Source organism: Crocodylus siamensis, chromosome 3, assembly GCF_052110815.1.
Source record: "Crocodylus siamensis isolate JL-2025a chromosome 3, ASM5211081v1, whole genome shotgun sequence".
Classification (NCBI taxonomy): Eukaryota; Metazoa; Chordata; order Crocodylia; family Crocodylidae; genus Crocodylus; species Crocodylus siamensis.
In genome coordinates, this window is record NC_143397.1 from 4,029,616 (window position 1) to 4,048,509 (window position 18,894).

The 18,894-nt window shown below is 53.6% G+C and overlaps 1 protein-coding gene across 1 annotated transcript in view; it reads left to right on the forward strand.

The window, feature by feature from the left end:
- NOL6 (nucleolar protein 6) overlaps positions 1 to 18,894 on the forward strand; it is a 54,847-nt gene that overhangs the window by 26,734 nt on the left and 9,219 nt on the right. The window contains exons 21-23 of the mRNA XM_090037606.1: positions 34 to 131; positions 1,970 to 2,094; positions 2,334 to 2,423. Coding sequence (XP_089893732.1) covers positions 34 to 131; positions 1,970 to 2,094; positions 2,334 to 2,423 — 313 coding nt within the window. The remainder of the gene's footprint in view (positions 1 to 33; positions 132 to 1,969; positions 2,095 to 2,333; positions 2,424 to 18,894) is intronic.

Here is an 18,894-nt window from a genome sequence, read left to right on the forward strand (position 1 = left end):
GGTCCTCATAGCTGCAGTCTCTCTCCCCCACAGCTGCCCTCAGGTGGGCTTCCTTCGCTTCCTCCACCTGCTGACCACCTTCGACTGGAAGAATGCCCCGCTCATCGTGAACTTGAACTCGGAGCTTAAAGGTGAGCTGGGGGCCATGGGAGGTCCCTTGCAACGCTGGGGAGTGATCTCCTGCTGCCCTGAGTGAGCCCGAGAGGGAGGTGGCAGGACCCCCCTGAGGGGGCTATGGTGGGATTAACTCAGGGTGCTCATCGGGTGATGCTAATGGGGGGTTTGGAGCCTTTCTTCACAAGGTCACAGGTTTCACTCTGACCCAGGACACTCAGCTCCCTTGGTCAGCTTGGGCCTTGTTAGGCCAGTGAAAACCAGTACTCTGCAAGTCTCTGGATGATGCTGGAGTGTGTGTGTTGGAGGGGAAGCAGTGGAAGGCAGAACAAAGGCTGGCTCTGCTCAGTCACTGCTCCCAGGCATCGGAGCCCCCTTGGGTTGGGGGCGTCTTCCCCACTGGGGTGCTCAGCGGGGGACCTGAGCTGCAGGCTTTCCACGGGGCTCAAAGCAGGGGGATTAACCACTGATTTCTTGCTTTGTTTTCCCCTCGCAGGCTTTAGCATCCTAATCTCCCACGTGTCCCGGGGACGGAGGAACTTGGCCTTGTTTATTTCTTGGCACGTTTCCTCCTCTCTGATCCTGGTTAAAGCTCTGGTTTCCTCGCATCAAGCAGAGTTTGCCAAGCTGTTGGCTCTTGCTTGTGCATCTCACAGCACATTTGCTGTCTCTGTGCCCTGGGCTCTTTGTACAGGCATGAGGTCACAGGTCTCTGAATGGGGTGTGCTTCTCAGCTCTGCCACTGATTTGTTATGTGGCCTTGGCTAAATCACTTGTCTTCCTCCTGGGGCAGCTCCCTGTCTGTGAAATGGGGATAATAAAACCAACTTCCTACGACTCCACTGTGTTTGGATCAGACTCTCATCCGCCCCTACTTCTATGATGATTCTGTGATGCCTGTCTTGGCATGCCCTGTTGTAACCAGGTTTGCCGATACCCTAGGCCCGTAGAGACCCAGCTAGTGTCTGGATTTCTTCCCTAAAGTCTTAAGTTCTAGGTGTAGTGTAGACAGTTTTCCAGTGATACCAAAGTCACTGATACAGTCCCAGTCCTGCCTCCTTTGGCCTACACCCTTCCAGCATGGCTGCTGTTTGGAAGGGCTGTGGCCTGGGGCTGGGGGGATTAAGATGCATCTCCTCTATTAGACTGGTGGGTAAAGGTGACCTGTCCTATTCTTTGCTTTGTATGATGCTGGAGCAGCATGTAGTGTCCTGTCTTATCTGCTTTTTGTCAGTGGGGAGCCAGGGGACGTGGGCCCAGCCTTGAAGCATCCTGCAGGGACCTGTAGGAGAGGCTCTCTGTTACGTCTCTAGCAAGGTTTACCTTCCCCTGGCATTTATCCCTGGCCTCAGCTGAGTTGCTTCACCCTGGGCTGGGATGTCTCAAGCATTTTTGGCTGGTATTGCAGTTTTCCACTGGGCATCAGACCCTGGTTGATGGGTAGTGATGTTTCAGTGCTTGTTTGTGATATCCCCTCACCTCACCTACTGCAGGCACAGAGCAGGAGGCATCTTGGTGAGGGGTTGGATTTCATTTCAGGTGTCTTCTCTGCAGCAGCACCACCACCTTGCTCTGCCTCCCCAATTTGGGCTTGGACAGGGAGATGCAGCATGAGGGCTGCAGCCCACAGCTCAAACAGGCTTTTCCCTGGCCTGTGAGCTCCCATAGTGCTGGGTGACAGCAGGTGGAGGGAGGGTCGGGGTTGCATTTTGGGGAAGATCCTTTGCATGGATAGAGCAGTTGACAGGATGAAGCCCCACCGTGGGGTTTCCTGAGGGTGCTGTGAGGTCCCTGGCACGAGCAGGGGCTGCGTGCTGGTGTGAGGGATCTGACCTCAGTGTGGTTTGCTTTCCAGATGCAGATTACACAGAGATCAAGAATGAGTTTGTGGCTTCCCGGACTGACCTCCCCATCATGTTCATCTCCACGCCCAGAGACCAGCGGAGCTCAGTGTGGACCAAGGAGCGGCCTTCTGCCCAGGTGAGCTAGGCTGCACCTCCCTACCCTCAGCCTGGTGCCCTGAGATGCATGGACATGGGCAGCCATGTAAGCTGCTGCTCCCTGCACTAAGGCATCCCAACCATGTCCCTAGCGCTCAGGTTAGTCCGCGTGATCCTGTGGCCTCAGTCAGGCCAGTGGTGGTGGAGAGCTGATCCAGTGCCAGCAGGGCAGCCCCATTGCATGGCCGTTGCATTACCCACCAACTCTGCCCTCCTCAGATCCTGCAGCGCCTTCTCGTGCTGGCGCAGGCATCCCTGCGGGCCCTGGAGGAGCAGCTCCTGAACCCCCTCGGCAGCCAGGATGTAAAGGTAATCCCCAAGCAGCGTTTGTAGTGCGCTGGGCTCTGGCGGGTGGCTTCCAGTAGGGGGGTGAATTAGTGGTGGGGGCTGGAGTTGGATGGGGGGATGTCTGCTGCAGAGTGGGTGGCATATGAACAGCCTCAGTGCCTCCAGGTTCTGTCCAGAGGGGCTTTTGGGTGGAGGAGGTGCCAGGGTGTTGCTGGCATCCCTTCCATATACAGGGCCCATCATCCCCCAATGCCCTGCAGGTTCAGTGACTTAACCCCCAGGACATATGGGTATTTCCATTCAGTTGCTCCTGCTTTGCAGTTCCCATCTTCTCCGTGTCTAACTTGGCAGCATTGATTGCAGGGGAACGTGCTCTCCCTGGTTTTTCTGGGCCTGCACCTTGAGCTACAGCCTGGACAGTGCCAGGCCTCTGCCCACTGACTCCCCAGTCTGGGGAAGAGGCTCCCGAGTCCCACTTTGACCTGTTGGTCACGCTGCTGTTGGGAGGTTGCCCTGTTTGCCATCTGGGAGGTAGCAGGGCTGGAGGATAAGCTGGTAGTTAGTGCATTTCGAAGGTTGGGTTGCTTGAGGTGGTATCACAAGGGGCCTAGATGGGGCTGGGCTAGTGCTTTGGGAAATTAAGTCTCCCAGCAATATTTCAGACCCTGCAGGGCTTGTGGAAAGGTGGATGTGGAAGGAATGGGGTTAGCTAAGCCACACAGAGAATCCCAGTTGGCTAACTAAAGGGGAAATAGGGAAGGCAAGATGTGTTGGGTTTGGGCTTGGTTAGGAGCTGGACTTCAACCCCTGGCTGCTTTCTACCCAGCCTCACTTTTACCGCAGAAACTGTGATTGGGACCTGCGTGGTTGTGGGCAAACCCTTGGGTGATTGGGTTCCCACTGATCAAACAGGGCCAGTACGTCTGCCTCTCGTGCGTGGACATTGAGATTCAGCTCACGGTGTCTGCCCGGTGCCTCGAGGCCCATGAATGACAGGCGCCAGAGCAGTTTGGGATCTGATTGCCTTGTTTTCTTGAACTCATTTCCATCTGACAGCTGCTGGAGCCATCAACTCCGGTCACAAAGGCTGGGTGGGAAAGCTGCTGTGGCCTGAGTTGTGTTTGGAGGAAGCAGTTTTGTTCTCTTAAGCTGAGACCTGCTAGCCCAGCTTCCTCTGGGAAAGGAGGGGGCCCTGCTGAAATCCCTGGGCTGGGACTCAGCGGGGGAAGAGTGGAGGGTGTTGAGGCTTGATTCCCAGCTCTTTGTGACCTGGGGTGTTGCATACTGCTGCAGTCAGTAAAGCAGAGACAATACATTTTCTTTGTACATTTTACTCTATTGCATTGCGAGCTCTCTGGGGCAGGTGCTTTCTCTCATAACGTGTTTGAACACTGCCTGGCACAAGAGTGCATTGGTCTCTTTGGGCTTCTAGCCATGCCCGCGATACTCTTGATACGCGGTTGTTGATGGAGACGTAGCCTGTGACACTCACATCCTGCTTTCAAGTGCCATTCCCTTCGTCCAGCTGGAGCTGGCTGCTCTGAGACTAATGGATGCTTTGCCAAACTCCTGACTCCAGTGATCGCAGCCTGCCAGCAATAGACCTGGGCCTTTTTTGAGAGGGATGAACGGTGCAGGCTGTGCTAAGACCTTTCCTGGGCATTACTGCTGTAGGGAAATGGCGTTTCCCTGTGGTGGGCGACTGGAAAAGCCTGAGAGACACGGAAAGAAGAAGTTCTGAACGTCCAGGGCCATGGAGCCCTTGCGGCAGGGCTCGGCCTCTGTGGGCTTATTCAGTAATGGCATTTTCTGGTGAACTCCCTGGGTTCTTGGCTGGAGGCACAGAAGCCTTTGTGTGTCCACTGAGACCAAAAACATTTGGGGAACTGTCCAAATACATCCTGAAAAGGCCTTTCCTTGTGTGCTGCAGCTCTGAAGAGGGCAGGAGGATGGGCTTGACCTCAGAGATGCGGGGGCTTCAGGGAAGGAGCAAAGGTGTGTTTCTGACGAGCGGCTGATCCCAAAGACAAGGCTCTCAGGCCACCACTGAGGAGGTCCTGGGAGAAAAAGGCCTTTTCTAGCTGAGCCAGGGAAGGTGTGGTGGTCTGGGAGGCAGGTTGGTCACATCCAAAGAAAACAGCTGTGAGCTGGATTTGAAAGAAGGGTATTGTGAGCAGGACTGTAAGAGCTGGGGGTCTTCTGTCCATGTGGTGTGGTGGATGGAGCAGTCTCCTAGGTGCAAGTGAGCTGGGTTGTGGAGACCCTGGTGTGAAGTGAGATGCGGAGAAAGCAGGATGATCCTGAGGTCCTTAGTGCTTAGCCTGGGACACCCGAGTCCACATCTTGGGGTAGGGTTTAATTATGGCCCCTCATATTCATTTTTCAGCTGACAGGAAAATGACCATTCAACAACGATTTTGGTAGTGTTCACAGTAATATCTGATAGGGGAAAAAATGGCTGGACTTTGGGGGTGGAAAGCCCCCCCACTTGTCCTCAGGTTGTCTGAGATTGAGCACTACCCCCAGGAGATACGGCTGTGGCCTTCCAGCCATGAGTGGGGTCACCAGGAGCTAGGAAGATCTTTGCATAACTGGTAGTTTTTCCTCCTGTGATCCCATTAATTCATCCCATCACATGGGGAAAGCACCCGCGTCTAATGCAGGTGTGCTCAGGGGATGCACTTCCTCTCTGCATCCATCTAGAGCAGTGATTCTCAGACGGGGCGTTGCAGCACCCTGGGGTGCTTTGAGATCCTTTCAAAGGGAACCATATAATGTTTCAGGGATGTATTTAGTAGCTGTGTTGGTCTGAGACAAAAAGAAATGCAAAACTGTAGAACTCTTGGCTCAGAGATGATACTTTTCATTAGAGCAACTAAAAATTCACCAACCCCCCCCCCTTTTTCTGCAAACATTCGGGCTTGCACGCCCTTCATCAGGCTCAGGGGAAATTAAAGATGATAAAACGTCCCTGTAGGTAGGAAATAAACATTTTTGCACAGAGGTGTGCAAACATGATTCACAAGGTAAACCCTGGGATTTCACATAGGAGTCCTCAGTGTAAAAATCGTTCTGCCCTCCTGTGCTCTTTTTGCAATGGAATTACTCTGTTATTTTCCTGTAATGAAAGAAATAAGTGAAAATCAGGAGCTGGCATTTTCCAAGTGGTGGCTGGAGTCTAACAAGGTGGAGAACCAGTGATTTAGAGTCTACCCAGGTTTGGTGAAGTTGGAATTGCCCTCCTTGTCTCGGGGTCGGGTCCAGCAGAGCGTGGGGGTAGGTGAGCTGTGTTCCCAGCCTCTGGGTAAGGAGTTGTGTGCCCCTTGGCTGGACAATGTGCCTCATCAGCTCCTGAGCTCAGGAAATGGTGCTGGGATGGAGGAAGAGGAAGATGATAACAGGCAGAATAGCCGGTAAGTATTTTTCCTTTCTGTGTCATGGCCAGAGCAAGACCGAGGCTGTAACTGATTCTGGATATTGTGTAAGGTGTGATTAGAAAGAGAAGAGAGCAGGATAGTCTCCTGCAAGGAGAGGCAAGGGAAGGCCGCAATTATACAGTAATTAGGTTAGGATACAAGGGAGGGGCTGGACCAGAGGCAGCTTCCAGATCCGTCCTGGAGATACTGTGGGGAAGCAATGGTGACTGCCAGTGGGTGGGGGAGAGAGGTCTCCAAATGAGCAGAGCTTCCTTTTCTCCCATCAGTCTAAAAATGTGGCCTTTGCATTCCCATTGCCCGTGTGACAGAGTCTGGACCCAAAGACACAGCTGCAGAAATAGTTGTTTTCTGGGGGGGAGCCTTTCTGCTGCCTTGTCTTTGCAGTCAGTGCCAGATCACAGCCTCTTTGCTTGCTGTCCTGCTCCACCTTCTCCCTTCTCACACCGCTGCACATGGTGTTGCCTCGAGCCAAGATGGGTGGCTGGGCCGGGCTTGCAAAACAACAGTCCTGAGAGTGGCTGGGTTCGGAGGGGGCCTCTGCAACCAGGTCCTCTTCCCTGACAAGTCTGGTTTTGGGGAAAGTAGGGATTAAAATCAGTTGTTCCATCAGTGAAAGGGCTGGCGTTGTACCAGAGGGAGCTGCTCTCTGATGGGCTGCAGGCAATTTCAGGTTTTCAGAGGAGTCTCAAGTTCCCTGAGTGAAAACTTACCCCTCCCTCCCTGAGTGCTCCTGGGTGGTAGGTAAGGCGTGCTTGGGAGGACATCAGCTCTGGGGCACATTAACGTGGGAGCGCAGCCGTGCCCCGGTGCAGAAAGGAAAGGGGAGGGATGGTGCACCTGCTGTGGGTGCAGTTAGGGGTAGTGCGGGGTAAGAACCTGACCAGGACACTAACACTCTCATCCGTGCCCAAGCATAGCAGATTGAACCTCTCAGCTGGCAAGGAGCATCTCCAGAGCTCAGCACCTCTTGCTGTGTGCTCAGGCGTTTGGCTCTGTCTCAAGAGGAAGAGCAGACGCGGTGAGCTGCAACGTGTCCTGCAGAACCAGGTGCTTCTGGGAGGCGAGACGGGAGCACACCATGCATTTAGCCCTATGCTCTGAGGTCAGGATGTAGTAAGAAAAATCTAAGATTTGGCTCAGACTGGTGTGTGTCTGTGTAGGAAGTGGTGATATTTTGCCTGGAGATCTGCAAAACCAGGAAACTGGCTGTTTTTGCTATGGTGGTTGACAGTGAAAGAATTACCGGCGTTGACATTTCGGTCTTTGCTAAGGAATCGAAATGTGGCCAAAACCTGTTAGACGCGGAAGACAGTGGAGTCAGGATCCGTCTCCTCCTCTTCTGAAGATCAGTATCAGTGGACCCATGTTTATTCCTTCCTGCTTGGCTGTGTCTCCTAGCATGTAGTTTTTTGTGGTACAACAGGTCTGGTTTTCTACTTCTCTTAGGATGCATGTGCCTTGGAAAGGGCAGCTTGGAGCTGTTTGCCTTGTCTTGGTGTTTCATAGATTCACAGAAAATGAGGCCTGAAAGGGACCTCAGGAGGTCACATCTAGTCCAACCCCCTGCTCCAAGCAGGACCAGCCCCAGCTACATCATCCCAGACAAGGCTTTGTCTACCTGGGTCTTTAAAACCTCCGAGGATGGAGACTCCAGCACCTCTCTGGGGAGCCTGTTCCAGTGCTTTATGCCCCTCCTGGTAAGAAAATTTTTCCTAATATCCAACCTAAACCTCCCTTTCTGCAATTGGAGCCCATTGCTCCTTGTTCTGTCATCTGGCCTCACTGGGAACAGTCCAGCTCCATCCTCTTTGCAACCGTGCTGCTATCATCTCCCTTCAGTCTTTTCTTTTCCAGACTAAATCATCCCAGTTCCCTTGGCCTCTCCTCCAGATGTGTCCTTCCCAGTGCAGAATAGAGGGGAAGAATCACTGCCCCTCGATCTGCAGGCAACGCTCCTGGCTCATCTCTATCTTCTTGTCCCCTGTGCCCCCAGGTCCTTTTCTGCAGAGCTGCTGCTTTAGCCAGGTGCTCCCAAGCCTGATGGCAGGAGGGTGCTTGTTTGTAAATCAAAGAAGCTGGGGACCGAGGCTGACTCGAGAGGGACGGGCCAAGGTCGAGATGTCCAGAGAGAGGCAACAAAATCCCAAGCATGGGATTGTCCTGTCGCAAGTGCAGTATTTTGCACTTGTCCTTTTTGAACCTCATGAAATTTCTTTTGCCCCAGTCGTCCAAGTTTTTAAGATCTCTGTGAATCCTAGCCCTATCCTCCAGCGTATCTACTTCTCCCCTCAACTGTGTGTCATCCGCAAACTTGCTGAGGGTGTGCTTCATCCCATCTTCCAGGTCGTTAATGAAGATACTGAAGATAAGGTGTTTCCTTATCTGCTCTCTGTTAGCGTGTCCATATGGTGAGAGCCCTGTAAGAGCTCAGGGAGCCCCATGCAAGTGTGTGGCCCCGATCCACCTGGAACATCTCAGAGATTCAATACCGGTTTCTTTGTAAACTTCCTGCTGACCATAGTGCCTGCAGGCCGTAGTCCTGAGCCAGGACCCACTGTGCTGAGCGCGGTGTGACTTTGCCTGAAAAACCTTGTAATATAAACAGGTAACAAAAGATGACAGGTGGTGACAGGTGAGTGGTTTAGTAGAAGCAGGCAGTGAAACCGTGCAGCTCTGCCACCAGTGTCCTAATTGGTGCTAGTCTTTTTGTGGGCACCACGGGAAAGGAAAGATGTGGAGGAGGGTCGTGGCAGATTTGGTAGGGAAGTTCCTTGAGAGCCTGATGGCAGCAGGGCAGTTGTTTGTAAATCAAACAAGCTGGTGACCGAGGCTGACTTGAGAGGGACGGGCCAAGGTCGAAATGCCTGGAGAGGGGCAACGTAGTCTGCGTGCCAGTCTGTGCCGCAGTGTCCTGCATGGGCCCAGGGTCACTCTTGTCAGGGCCAGGGACCATTGCAGAAGATGGCCAGAGCCTGCGGCATGGCTGGAGAAGACAGACTGGATCTCAGCAGTGCTGTGCAGACAGGATGTCCAAGATTTGGCTGGCGCCGGCACAAAGAGCCCGGTGAGACCTACATGGAGATCTGAGCTGACCATCACAGTTCAGGGTTACAGCTCAACATGAGAGGCGTGACGTGGTGCTTCCACCCTGTCCAAAAGAGGAGGTACCTGGGGGTGCGGCTGGTTTATTAATAGACTTCTTTTTTCCCCGCCGCTTCCTTCCACCCAGCGATGTTGGAGCCTCCCTGTCCCACATCGGGCACCAGCCCGAACCCGGCGTGCTGTCTCGGCTGCCCTTATCTTTACTAACTTTGGGTACTTGTGTTCAGGCCGGCCTCTACTTAAACCCCTTAGCAGCTGCTTCTTCCTTGAATTCTTTGTGGCCAGCGGAAATTTGCTTGTTGATAGCTGAGGTTTTTTCAAGGAGGGTCTATTTGTAGTTTTCCCCTGTGGCATTACCTGTATTTTGGGAAAGTGGGTGTGAGGGGGGAGGAACATAGCTGGCAGAGCTGCTGGGGAGGATAACTTCAGGCTGATCCCACAAACGACCCACGTCTGGCACTGGGCTTCCCACGGTGAGTCTCCATAATGAGCTGTGTGCTTATGAGTCTCCCTAATGACCTGTGTGATGCCATTTGGTCTGAAAAGCATTACAAGCAGTAGCACTTGGTCTGCACCAGTTTATGTCCTCACCTTGTAGCTGTAGGTTATGTGGATGTTGGCACTCAAGCTTATGTGATGCCCTGATCCAAGGAGAGGCTGGGCACCCTCTGTTCCCCCTCACAGCCTTACGGCTTCAGTTTGTGTGCTGGGCCAGGACCCAGGAAGGTGGGACTCAGTGCTCAGCCCTGCCACAGACTGCCCGTGCGCTCTTGGGAAAGTCACTTAGTCTGTAGCATCGGTGCAACCTGTCAGGGATGATAGGATGTGGTTTCCCCAGTTCCTGGCCTGTCCTAGTGTTTGAATGGCATGTTCTTTGGAGCAGGGAGCATCTGTCGTGTCCATGCCGTTACCAGGAGCAAGCCTGTAGCGGTCCTTTCTGTTATTGGAGGGCTGGGCTTTGTGGTGTATTTTGGCCCAGGTGGCCCATGCCTTGTATGGACCATACTTACGCACTGGCTTCTGCAGCAGGAAGCAGAACCAAAGCAGCCTGGTGCGGTAGTGGACTCCTAGCCGGGGAGCTCTTGAAGGATGTCTGTGCAATGCAGTGGCACAGGTCCTGATTCTGCAGTCTGATCCATCCCGGAGAGCTCCCCAGATCCTCCATGGTCCATGTTGACCTGGCATCCACCCACACGGGTCTGGTTCCAGGATTATGGGCTCCAGGCCCATTCCCACTTTGCATGGGAATATGTCTATCCACGTGGATAACGCATGTACATAGCAGGGTTGTCATGGCCATGTGGGCTTGGGGAATGTGCTGGCCAGATCTGTGTTTCCCTTGGGTTTCCATTAGCAGGTGTACAGCCCTGATTTCTTTCTCTCTCGCCTGTTCAGGGGTAACACACAGTGCAAGGATATTGCAGTGACTTCTGACTTTGCTGGCATTTCTGCCTTAGTAAGGATTGTGGGTTTGGGGAGCTGCAACCGTGACTCCTGGCAACTTCTTTCCTCTCTCTGGGATGTCGCAAGGATTCCTGGCTCAGTCTTTTCCTCAGGCCTGTAATTCTGGCTTCCTCCACTTTGAGTGCCCACCTTCAGTCAGGGAGAGGCTGCTATTTCAGAGGCTTTGAGCCGTGCCGTGGTTTCCTGTTGACATGCTTAGCATCTCTGCAAATCACTCCTCAGGGGGGTCTGAAGTTGTTCTCCTTCCCTCACCCCCCTCCTCCCCACAGTCTGAAGCTGCCCAAACAGTGGAGGCCACTTTCTGGTGATGGCTTTTGCCTTTTGGCAGTTTCCCAGGGAATTGTCATTCAGGAAATCAGGCGTGACTAGAGGTGCCAGGGCCTTTCTTGCAATTGTGCACAGGGCAAAACCCACCTTCCCTGCATCTCTGACTCACCCCTCCCATCTGTGGGGTTGTCATGCTCCCTGCCCTGTTGTGTGTTCATGCTCGTGCTGCTTTGTCGGCAGAGCAGCTTAGGAGTGGGGAAACCACGGGTGGCCTGCACTGGCAGTGGTTTTTAGTAGAGTGGGTTTCGTCGTTCCCATCCCAACTCTTCCTTGTCTTTGAAAGCGGCTTGACGGTTCTTGTTGGAATATTGTGCGTGTGTGCACACAGACACACACACTTGTGCACACTTGCATAGATGCACGCACATGCACACTTGCATGCATATGCTTTCACAAGCACTTTGCTCCAGGGCAGAAGCCACGCCTGGAAAGCTTCACGCTACAGTTGTGTCTGGGTGACTGGGTCCACGGGGGAAGGTGTGGTCCTCTGCAGCTCTGCCCCTCCTTGCCAGACCCTTGCCACCCCCTTCTGCCACCCCTGCTGCCTGGGGTTAATGCACCAGCCATGCTGCTGCTCAGTCAGGTGGAGGGTTCCCTGGAGCCAGCCCTTGGCAGGGCTCCCAGCAGCTGGGTGAGGCCTTCATGCGGTTGGGTCAGTGATTGACAGCCACCGCTGGGTGTTTTGCACAACCTCCGCCTTTGTGAGCCTGTGTTCTCACAGCAGGATTTGGGTCTTGGTGTACCTTGGTGTACCTTGACCCATCTCATTGAGCTCAGTGGAAAGCTGCCCAGAATAACTTTAGATCCACTTTTGCTGGCTCCTGGTTTGCTTTTCCCTTGAACCGCTCAGCTGGAAGGAAAAATGGGCTGGAAACTGGATGTGGAAAAGGAGCTGGATATGGACAGCGCCCGGAAAGCATCTCTCACAGCTCTTTGGGACTCTTGAATTCCCCACGGCTGGTGCAGCTTCAAACATGGAGACTCTCCTGGCTCACAAATCAGTGCCTGAAGGTCATGTGGTTTCCAGGAGGGCTCTGACCAGTGGATTGGCCATGCTGTGATCTGCCATCTCAGACGGATGCATTGGCAGGGCTCCATGGAGGTCGTCTTGCTGCAGCTTGAGCCTGGTGCTCCTTGTCGTGTCATCTGCCCCCACTGAGAATAGTCATACTTTCATAGTTGATAGGGTTGGAAGGGACCTGAGTAGGTCATCAAGTCTGACCCCCTGCCATGGGCAGGAAAGGATGCTGGGGTCCAATGACCCCGGCAAGGTGTCTGTTTAGCCTCCTTTTAAAGATCTCCAGAGTAGGAGTGAGCACCACTTCCCTTGGAAGTTGGTTCTAGATCCTAGCCGCCCTGGCTGTGAATCTGCTCTCCGTCAACTTATGGCCATTATTCCTTGTTACTCCCAGTAGTGCTCGGGGGAACAGGGACTGTCCCATTGCCTGCTGGTCTCCCTTGGCCAGTTTGTCCCATTGCCCTGCTGCCCCCTGACCATGCGAGTGGCCTCCTCTGGACCCTCTCCATGCTGTCCACATCCCTCCTGAAGTGCGGCGCCCAGACCTGGATGCAGGACTCCAGCTGCGGCCTGACCAGTGCCTCATAGAGGGGGAGGGTCACCTCCTTGGACCTGCTTGAGATGCATCTGTTGATGCATGACAGGGTATGGTCGGCCTTCCTGCCCACTGCACACTGCCGGCCCACGTTCATCTTGGCATCGGTGACGTCCAAGATCCTTTTCTGCCTCTGCCCTGACGAGAAGGGAGTTCCCCAGCCTGTAGGGATGGTGCCGGTTGTTCCTCCCCAGGTGCAGCACCTTGCACTTCTCAGTGTTGAATCCCATCCTGTTCTCGTCCACCCACCCCTGTAACCTGTCTAGGTCCGACTGCAGCCTACTCCTCCCTTCTAGCGTGTCCACATCCTAGAGTCATCTGTGAATTTGAACAAGGTGCTTTTCACCCCCTCGTCCAAGTCACTGATGATGTTGAACAGTGCGGGCCCGAGGACCGAGCCCTGGGGGACCCCACTGCCCGTGTCCCTCCAGGTTGAATAAGACCCCACTTCCCACATCCTCCACCACTCTTTGGGTGTGGCCCCCCAGCCAGTTAGTGACCCTTCTGACTGTGTAGGCATTGATACCACAATCTCCTAATTTCTTAGTGAGAATGGGGTGAGAGACAGTGTCGAAGGCCTTCCGAAACTCCAGAAAGACTACATCCACCGTGATGCCTGCATCCAAGGCTTTTGTGATCTGGTCATAGAAGGCCACCAGGTTGGTGTGACAGGACCTGCCTTTGATGAACCCTAAGCATAATTTCCCCTGCTTGCCCCTTGCACATGTGCTCCTGGATAATTTTCTCAAAGTGCTTCCCCAGGACCGAGGTGAGACTTACAGGCCTATAGTTTTCCAGGTCCTCCTTCCTCCCTTTTTTGAAAATGGGAACCATGTTGGCCCTTTTCCAGTCCTCTGGCACCAGACCAGAGCCCCACGAGTGCTCGTACAGCCGTGCCAGGGGTCCCGCAATGACCTCTGCTAATTCCCTCAGCACTGGGGGGTGGAGATCATTTGCACCTGCTGATTTAAACACGTCCAGTCCCTCCAGAAGTTCCCTGACTAGGTCCTCACTGACCCTAGGCCTGGCTGCGCCTCCCCTGGGACCATCAGGGGTCCTGGTGGGGGGGATGACCTGGTCCCTGCTCAGAAAAATGGAGGCAAAGAAATTGTTAAATAGGTTAGCTTTGCTGTCTGGTGCGACCACCAGATTTCCAAGCGTGTCTTGCAGAGGCCGCATGTTATCTGGTACCTTCTTTTTACCTGCTATGTGTTTAAAAAAGGACTTCTTGTTGTCCTTGATCCGGGTCGCTAGTCCCAGCCCCATCTCTGCCATGACCTTCCTGACCCCCCCTGCATCCCCGAGCAACCGAGGTATAGTCCTCCCTGGTGATGGCCTCTCCCTGCCATTGGGTGTGCACCTCCTTCTTAGCTTTGAGATGTTCCTGGATGCTCCGTTTGATCCGTGTTGGGATTACCTCCCTTTGGGCTTGGAGGATCGTCTCCTTAAGGAGCGACCACTCTTCTTGCACACCCAGCTCCCCTCCCCTCCGGGACCTCAGCGCTTCCCCGACTATTCTCCTTAGCTCAGTGAAATCTGCCCTCCTGAAGTCCAGGGCTGCTGCCTTGCTGCCGGCCTTTGGCACCCTGCGCTGGATGGTGAACCCCAGCAGGTGATGATCGGTGTCGCCCAGGTGGTTCAGCCCTCGCACCAGGTCATCACTTGTAGCCAGGACAGTCCAGCAAGGCATTTCCCTGGTGGGACTGTGCACCTTCTGGGTTAGGTGGAGGTCCTGTAACACAGCTGGACTCACGGCAGTGTGAGCCCAGCTCCATCCTCTTTGCAACCCTCAGTCAGGGACTTGAAGGCTGCTATTCAACCCCCCTTGGTCCTTTCTTCTGCAGTCTCAGTCAGCCCATTTCCCTCAGCTTCTCCTCACAAGTGATGCAGCTGTAGAGTGACTTATGTGGGGAAAGCAGACATGGGGGCCTGTAGGGACGGGAGGCAGGGCAAACCCCGTGTGCATGTGAATGTGGAGGCAGGGCAGGCTAGTGCTAACAGCATGGGTGGGACGTGGAGTTTCCATGGAGAAATCCTGTTGGAGCCGCCAGCAGCACCATCTTTGGGGTCGCAGGATGGTGCAGTGCTGTTTAGTCTAGCAAATACATTTATCTGGCTGGGGTATGGTCCAGTGGAAAAGGGGCAGGGCAGATATTCAGGAGTCCTGTGTCCTCTTCCCCATGCTGTCTCCGACTGGCAGGGTACTTCCTCTTTCTTTGGCCTATGTTTGGTGTAACGAGACCGTAACTAATAATAATGCATGTGTGCAAATTGCTTCATTTACACCTCACATACAAAGGGAAGGGTCTTCTGTCCATTTTACAGGTCATTACACTGAGGCATAGGAGGTCCACAGAGTCCATGGTAAGTGGAATAATGGAAACCCATGAGTTTCCTGCTCTAGCCAATAGTCCAGGCTGGTGAACAGGCAGGAAACACAAGATCAGAGACACAGCTGGGAAACACAAATTCCTGTACCCACACATCTGTCAGGCTGGAGCTGCGCTGACCTGAGGGTGGTTGGGTTGGCAGTGCCTAACGAGTTAAACTGGGACGTATCGTGGCTGCCAGCAAGACAATTAGAGCCGAGGAGTAAACTCAACCCAACTCCCTGTGAGTCAGAGATGCCGTTGTCAATAGAGAGGTAAACATTTCTTCTAAGTCCATCATCTGCAGACGCTGGACAGCTGCCGATTGTTTTTATTCTCCAGGGAAGATATTTGGCAAGGGAATTACAGTACGTGGACTTTCTGTTAGGGCTTAGGATACAGAATACGCACTTCATCCTCAGAAAAGCAGGGAAAGGCACAAACTTTGCCTGGTGTTATAAACCTTCAGGAGTGGTTAGCAGCTGGGAGCAGAACTCGGATAACAGCTCTGAGGACCTGCATCTTTCCCAGTCTGCAATTCAGGTGCATCCATTTATTTCTCAGTAGGTCCAGTGGAAAGGCTGTATCAATCCAGTATTGGCTTCCACTAAAGGCAACCATCACTCCAGGTGAGAGAGAGTAGGAAGAAGGACATACGTTTTGAAACCTCATTTGCTTAATTAGTTACAGCCAGGCTAAAAATCTGTAGCTGACATTGTCAAAAATAGTCCGGGGGATTTAGACACGTTGCCCATAAGCCAATGATGGAGATGTCTGTAAATCACCTAGAGTGCTTTAAAAGTTAATTTAAAGGAAATTACAAGCCCGGGAGAGGGTTTCTCTGCCAGCATCGCAGGTAATATCTTAGGATACTAAGGCTGAGAAACTTTTAAAAGAAAAGTACCTTTGGCTCTACTTGTTCACTTCTTGCATTTCTCTCTGTCTGGGCAATGAAAACAGACAAGTATCACGATTGGGTTTAATGAGTTTCTAGCTGACGTTGCCTTTGGGTCCTCACACAGCGCTGCTTGTTTGGGTTGGAAACACTGCAGGGGAGGCATTTACTTTATAAAAAAAAAGTGCCTGTTTCTCTTAGAAATGTTTCTGTTTTTTCAAATTCCAATGGTCTCAGGCTGCATGAAAGCGCCTTTGAACAAGGACTGCTTTGGGCAGATTTCTTCTGGTAGTCTTGCTAAGAAAATCTTTGTCTAGGGCATTAGGAAACAAGTCAGAGCAGCCTTCCTTTTGCTGTGGAAGGGAATGGGAAATTCTGATATTGACAATAAGCATGAGGATGGATCTGGAAGATGTGGCCTCTGGATTCAATAACTTGGGCAAAATGAGAAGTAGCTGCAGAGCGGTTTTGGTTCACGAGAGCCTAGCAGCAGAATCATAGAAAATGTGGGTGGGAAGGGACCTCAGGAAGTCACATCCAGTCCAACCCCCTGCTCGCAGGAGGACCAGCCCCAAATACATCATCCCAGCCAAGGCTCTGGCTACCTGGGTCTTCAAAACCTCCAAGGATGGAGAGTCCACAACCTCTCTGGGTAACCTGTTCCAGTGTTTTACTACTCTCCTAGTGACAAAGTTGTTTCTACCATCTAACCTCAACTTCTCTTGCTGCAACAGGAGCCCATTGCTCCTTGTCCTGTCATCTGCCCCCACTGAGACCAGTCCAGCTCCATCCTCTTCGCAGCCCGCTGCAGGGAGGTGAAGGCTGCTATTGAATCCCCCTCGGTCGTCTCTTCTGCAGACTCAGCCCAGTGCCCTCAGCCTCTCCTTACCAGTCCTGTGCCCCAGCCCCCAAACCATTTTCTTTGCCCTCCACTGGACTCTGTCCAATGTATCCTCATCCTTTCTGTAGTAGGGGGCCCACAGCTGGACACAGGACTCCAGATGTGGCCTCCCCAGTGCTGAATAGAGAGGAAGGATCACTGCCCTCCATGTGCTGGCAACACCCCTACCAATGCAGCCCAGGATGCCATTAGCCATGGCAACAAGGGCACACTGCTGACTCATATACACTGTCTTGTCCCCTGTCTCCCCCAGATGCTTTTCTGCAGAGCTGGTGCCCAGCCAGGCCCCCCCAGCCTGCACCGGTGCATGGGATTGCTCCCTCCTAAGTGCAGGACTTCGCACTTGTTTTGAACCTCATGAGAAGCACCTGGCAGGCTGAGGCTGGTGCATTGATGAAGTCCCTTGGAACGAGAGCTTGTGTGAGCACAGAGGTTGCTTGGCTATAGGTGTGATGTAGCTACACCGGGCAAGCTTCGTCTGTTGACTGACTTAAATTCATGCCAGTAGCGACCAGCAGAGAGATGCCCTTACGCAGGGCACCGACTGGGGTGCATTCGTCCAGCGAAAGACCCGGCACTGCTTGGAAATGAGTTCACATGATTCTCAGGCCAAAGCAGTGGTCTGGAGATGGGGCAGCTGCAGGAAATGCTGTGGGCCAGTGGGTCTCGCTGGGGATGTGCCACCATCGCGTCTGCCCAGCCAAGCCCCGAAGTATTTTCAGCACAGAGGCTGACAACTGAACTCGTGCCTTGAGGTGGGGCCTCCAGGGGCCAACTGCATGGGAGACACCTTCACAGCCACTCCCGGGGCTGCAGCATGCTCGGGGGAAAGTGCAGGGTGCTTTGCTGATGAGCAGAGCCAAAGCAGCGTGTGACATGTCGCTCTGAGTTGCTGAACCAGAAGGCACTGGTGGGGGAAAGGGAAAGGTGGCTGCATGCTAGGCACTTTGCCTCCTGGCCCTGCTCCCATCCTGGGGCACTCGCCGCTGCTCCTGTCTCCCTGCAGCTACAGGGACGCGGTTTATACCCACTGTTGTGACTAAACACCTTCGTCGCCATCCACAGCCCAGACTCCTTTCCTCTGGCTGTGCAGGGCTCCTGCCGTTCCCCAGACCATCCTAGGGCCTGGTTTGGGGTCCAGACAGGACCAGTTGCTGAGTCCTCCCCGTTCTCTGTTCCCCCAGCGTGGGCTGAGCAAGTCGAAAGCCCATGTGGGTTCCCCCATCCTTGAGGGTCCGTGGCCCAGCTGTTCCCAGTCTCACATGGCCCTGAAAGGCAGATGGGCTGCTGTGCACTTGCTGCCTTGCACAGCCCGGCCTTTAGCAGCGCCGATGCTTCTGGACAGCCCGTTGTGGGTGGCATCCCCCTCTCCCCGGCCTCCCTTGCCGTGCGTTGTTGAGCTGACGTGCCTGCGGCTGGCCGGTGTCATTCTTTCCATTTTAGCGCCGCAGTAGCTAGAGCCTCAGATCCTGTCTTCGTCCAAATATTTACCCATCCCGGTCGCTTCTCTCTGCACACAACAAAGCTCTTCCCTTCCCTGCTTGGCTTGGCTGCCCTCCTCGGGGTGGGCTCTGGGATGGGAGCCTCGTGTCCCCTGGAGCAGCTGGGCAGGTTCACGGATTCCCTTTGGACTGGTTCAGCCGTCCCTGTCCCCATAGAGGGTGATGGTTTGGGGTTACAGGGGGTTTGCCCTGTGTTACGTGGGCAGACACCATTGGTAGATCTTTTTTTTTTCCTCAGGAGTACGGGGCGTGATTCACTGTCTTGGATTGCCTGGGCATAGTTTGCTGCCCAGTTTCTTTCCAAGACAGGGGGCCAAGGCATTAGTATCGTTGCTGTTGTCTTTTCTGCCCTCTTCCTAGGGTGCTGTGCAGCTTTGGAGGCCCTTGCCTTTTGTCTTAAAGGTCTCAGTTATATGGTGTGGGGGTGCATTTGGAGGCTCACTGGGGGTGCAGCAGGTGTTTTTGTGGACCCGTCTGGACTTCAAGTCTGTCCTGTGGCTGCTTGCAGCCCAGTGACCCACGTAGTCCCTTAGTGCTCCTGTGAACTTGAGCCAGACTTCCTGGTTTCCCTTGCTCGAAACTAATGCATTTTGGAGACTGAGGTTTCACAAGAACTGCTATATACTGGGTAGGTGTGACTCAGTATATAGCAGACCTATAGGTCCATCTTGCCCAGTCTCCTGTCATGCATAGTATCTGTGTCCTCCCTTGCCTGCTCCTGATAACCCCACCTTTCACCAGGCTCCCTTTCTTTGTAAATGTGCAGCAAGTCTCCTTCACCTCCCCGCAGGGGGCTTATTTCTTAAACACTTTCACAAATGCTTGGATGCGACATAGCGTTTTCCTGCACTGTCTCCCGTGTCCTCCTGGGAGCAGCCAGCC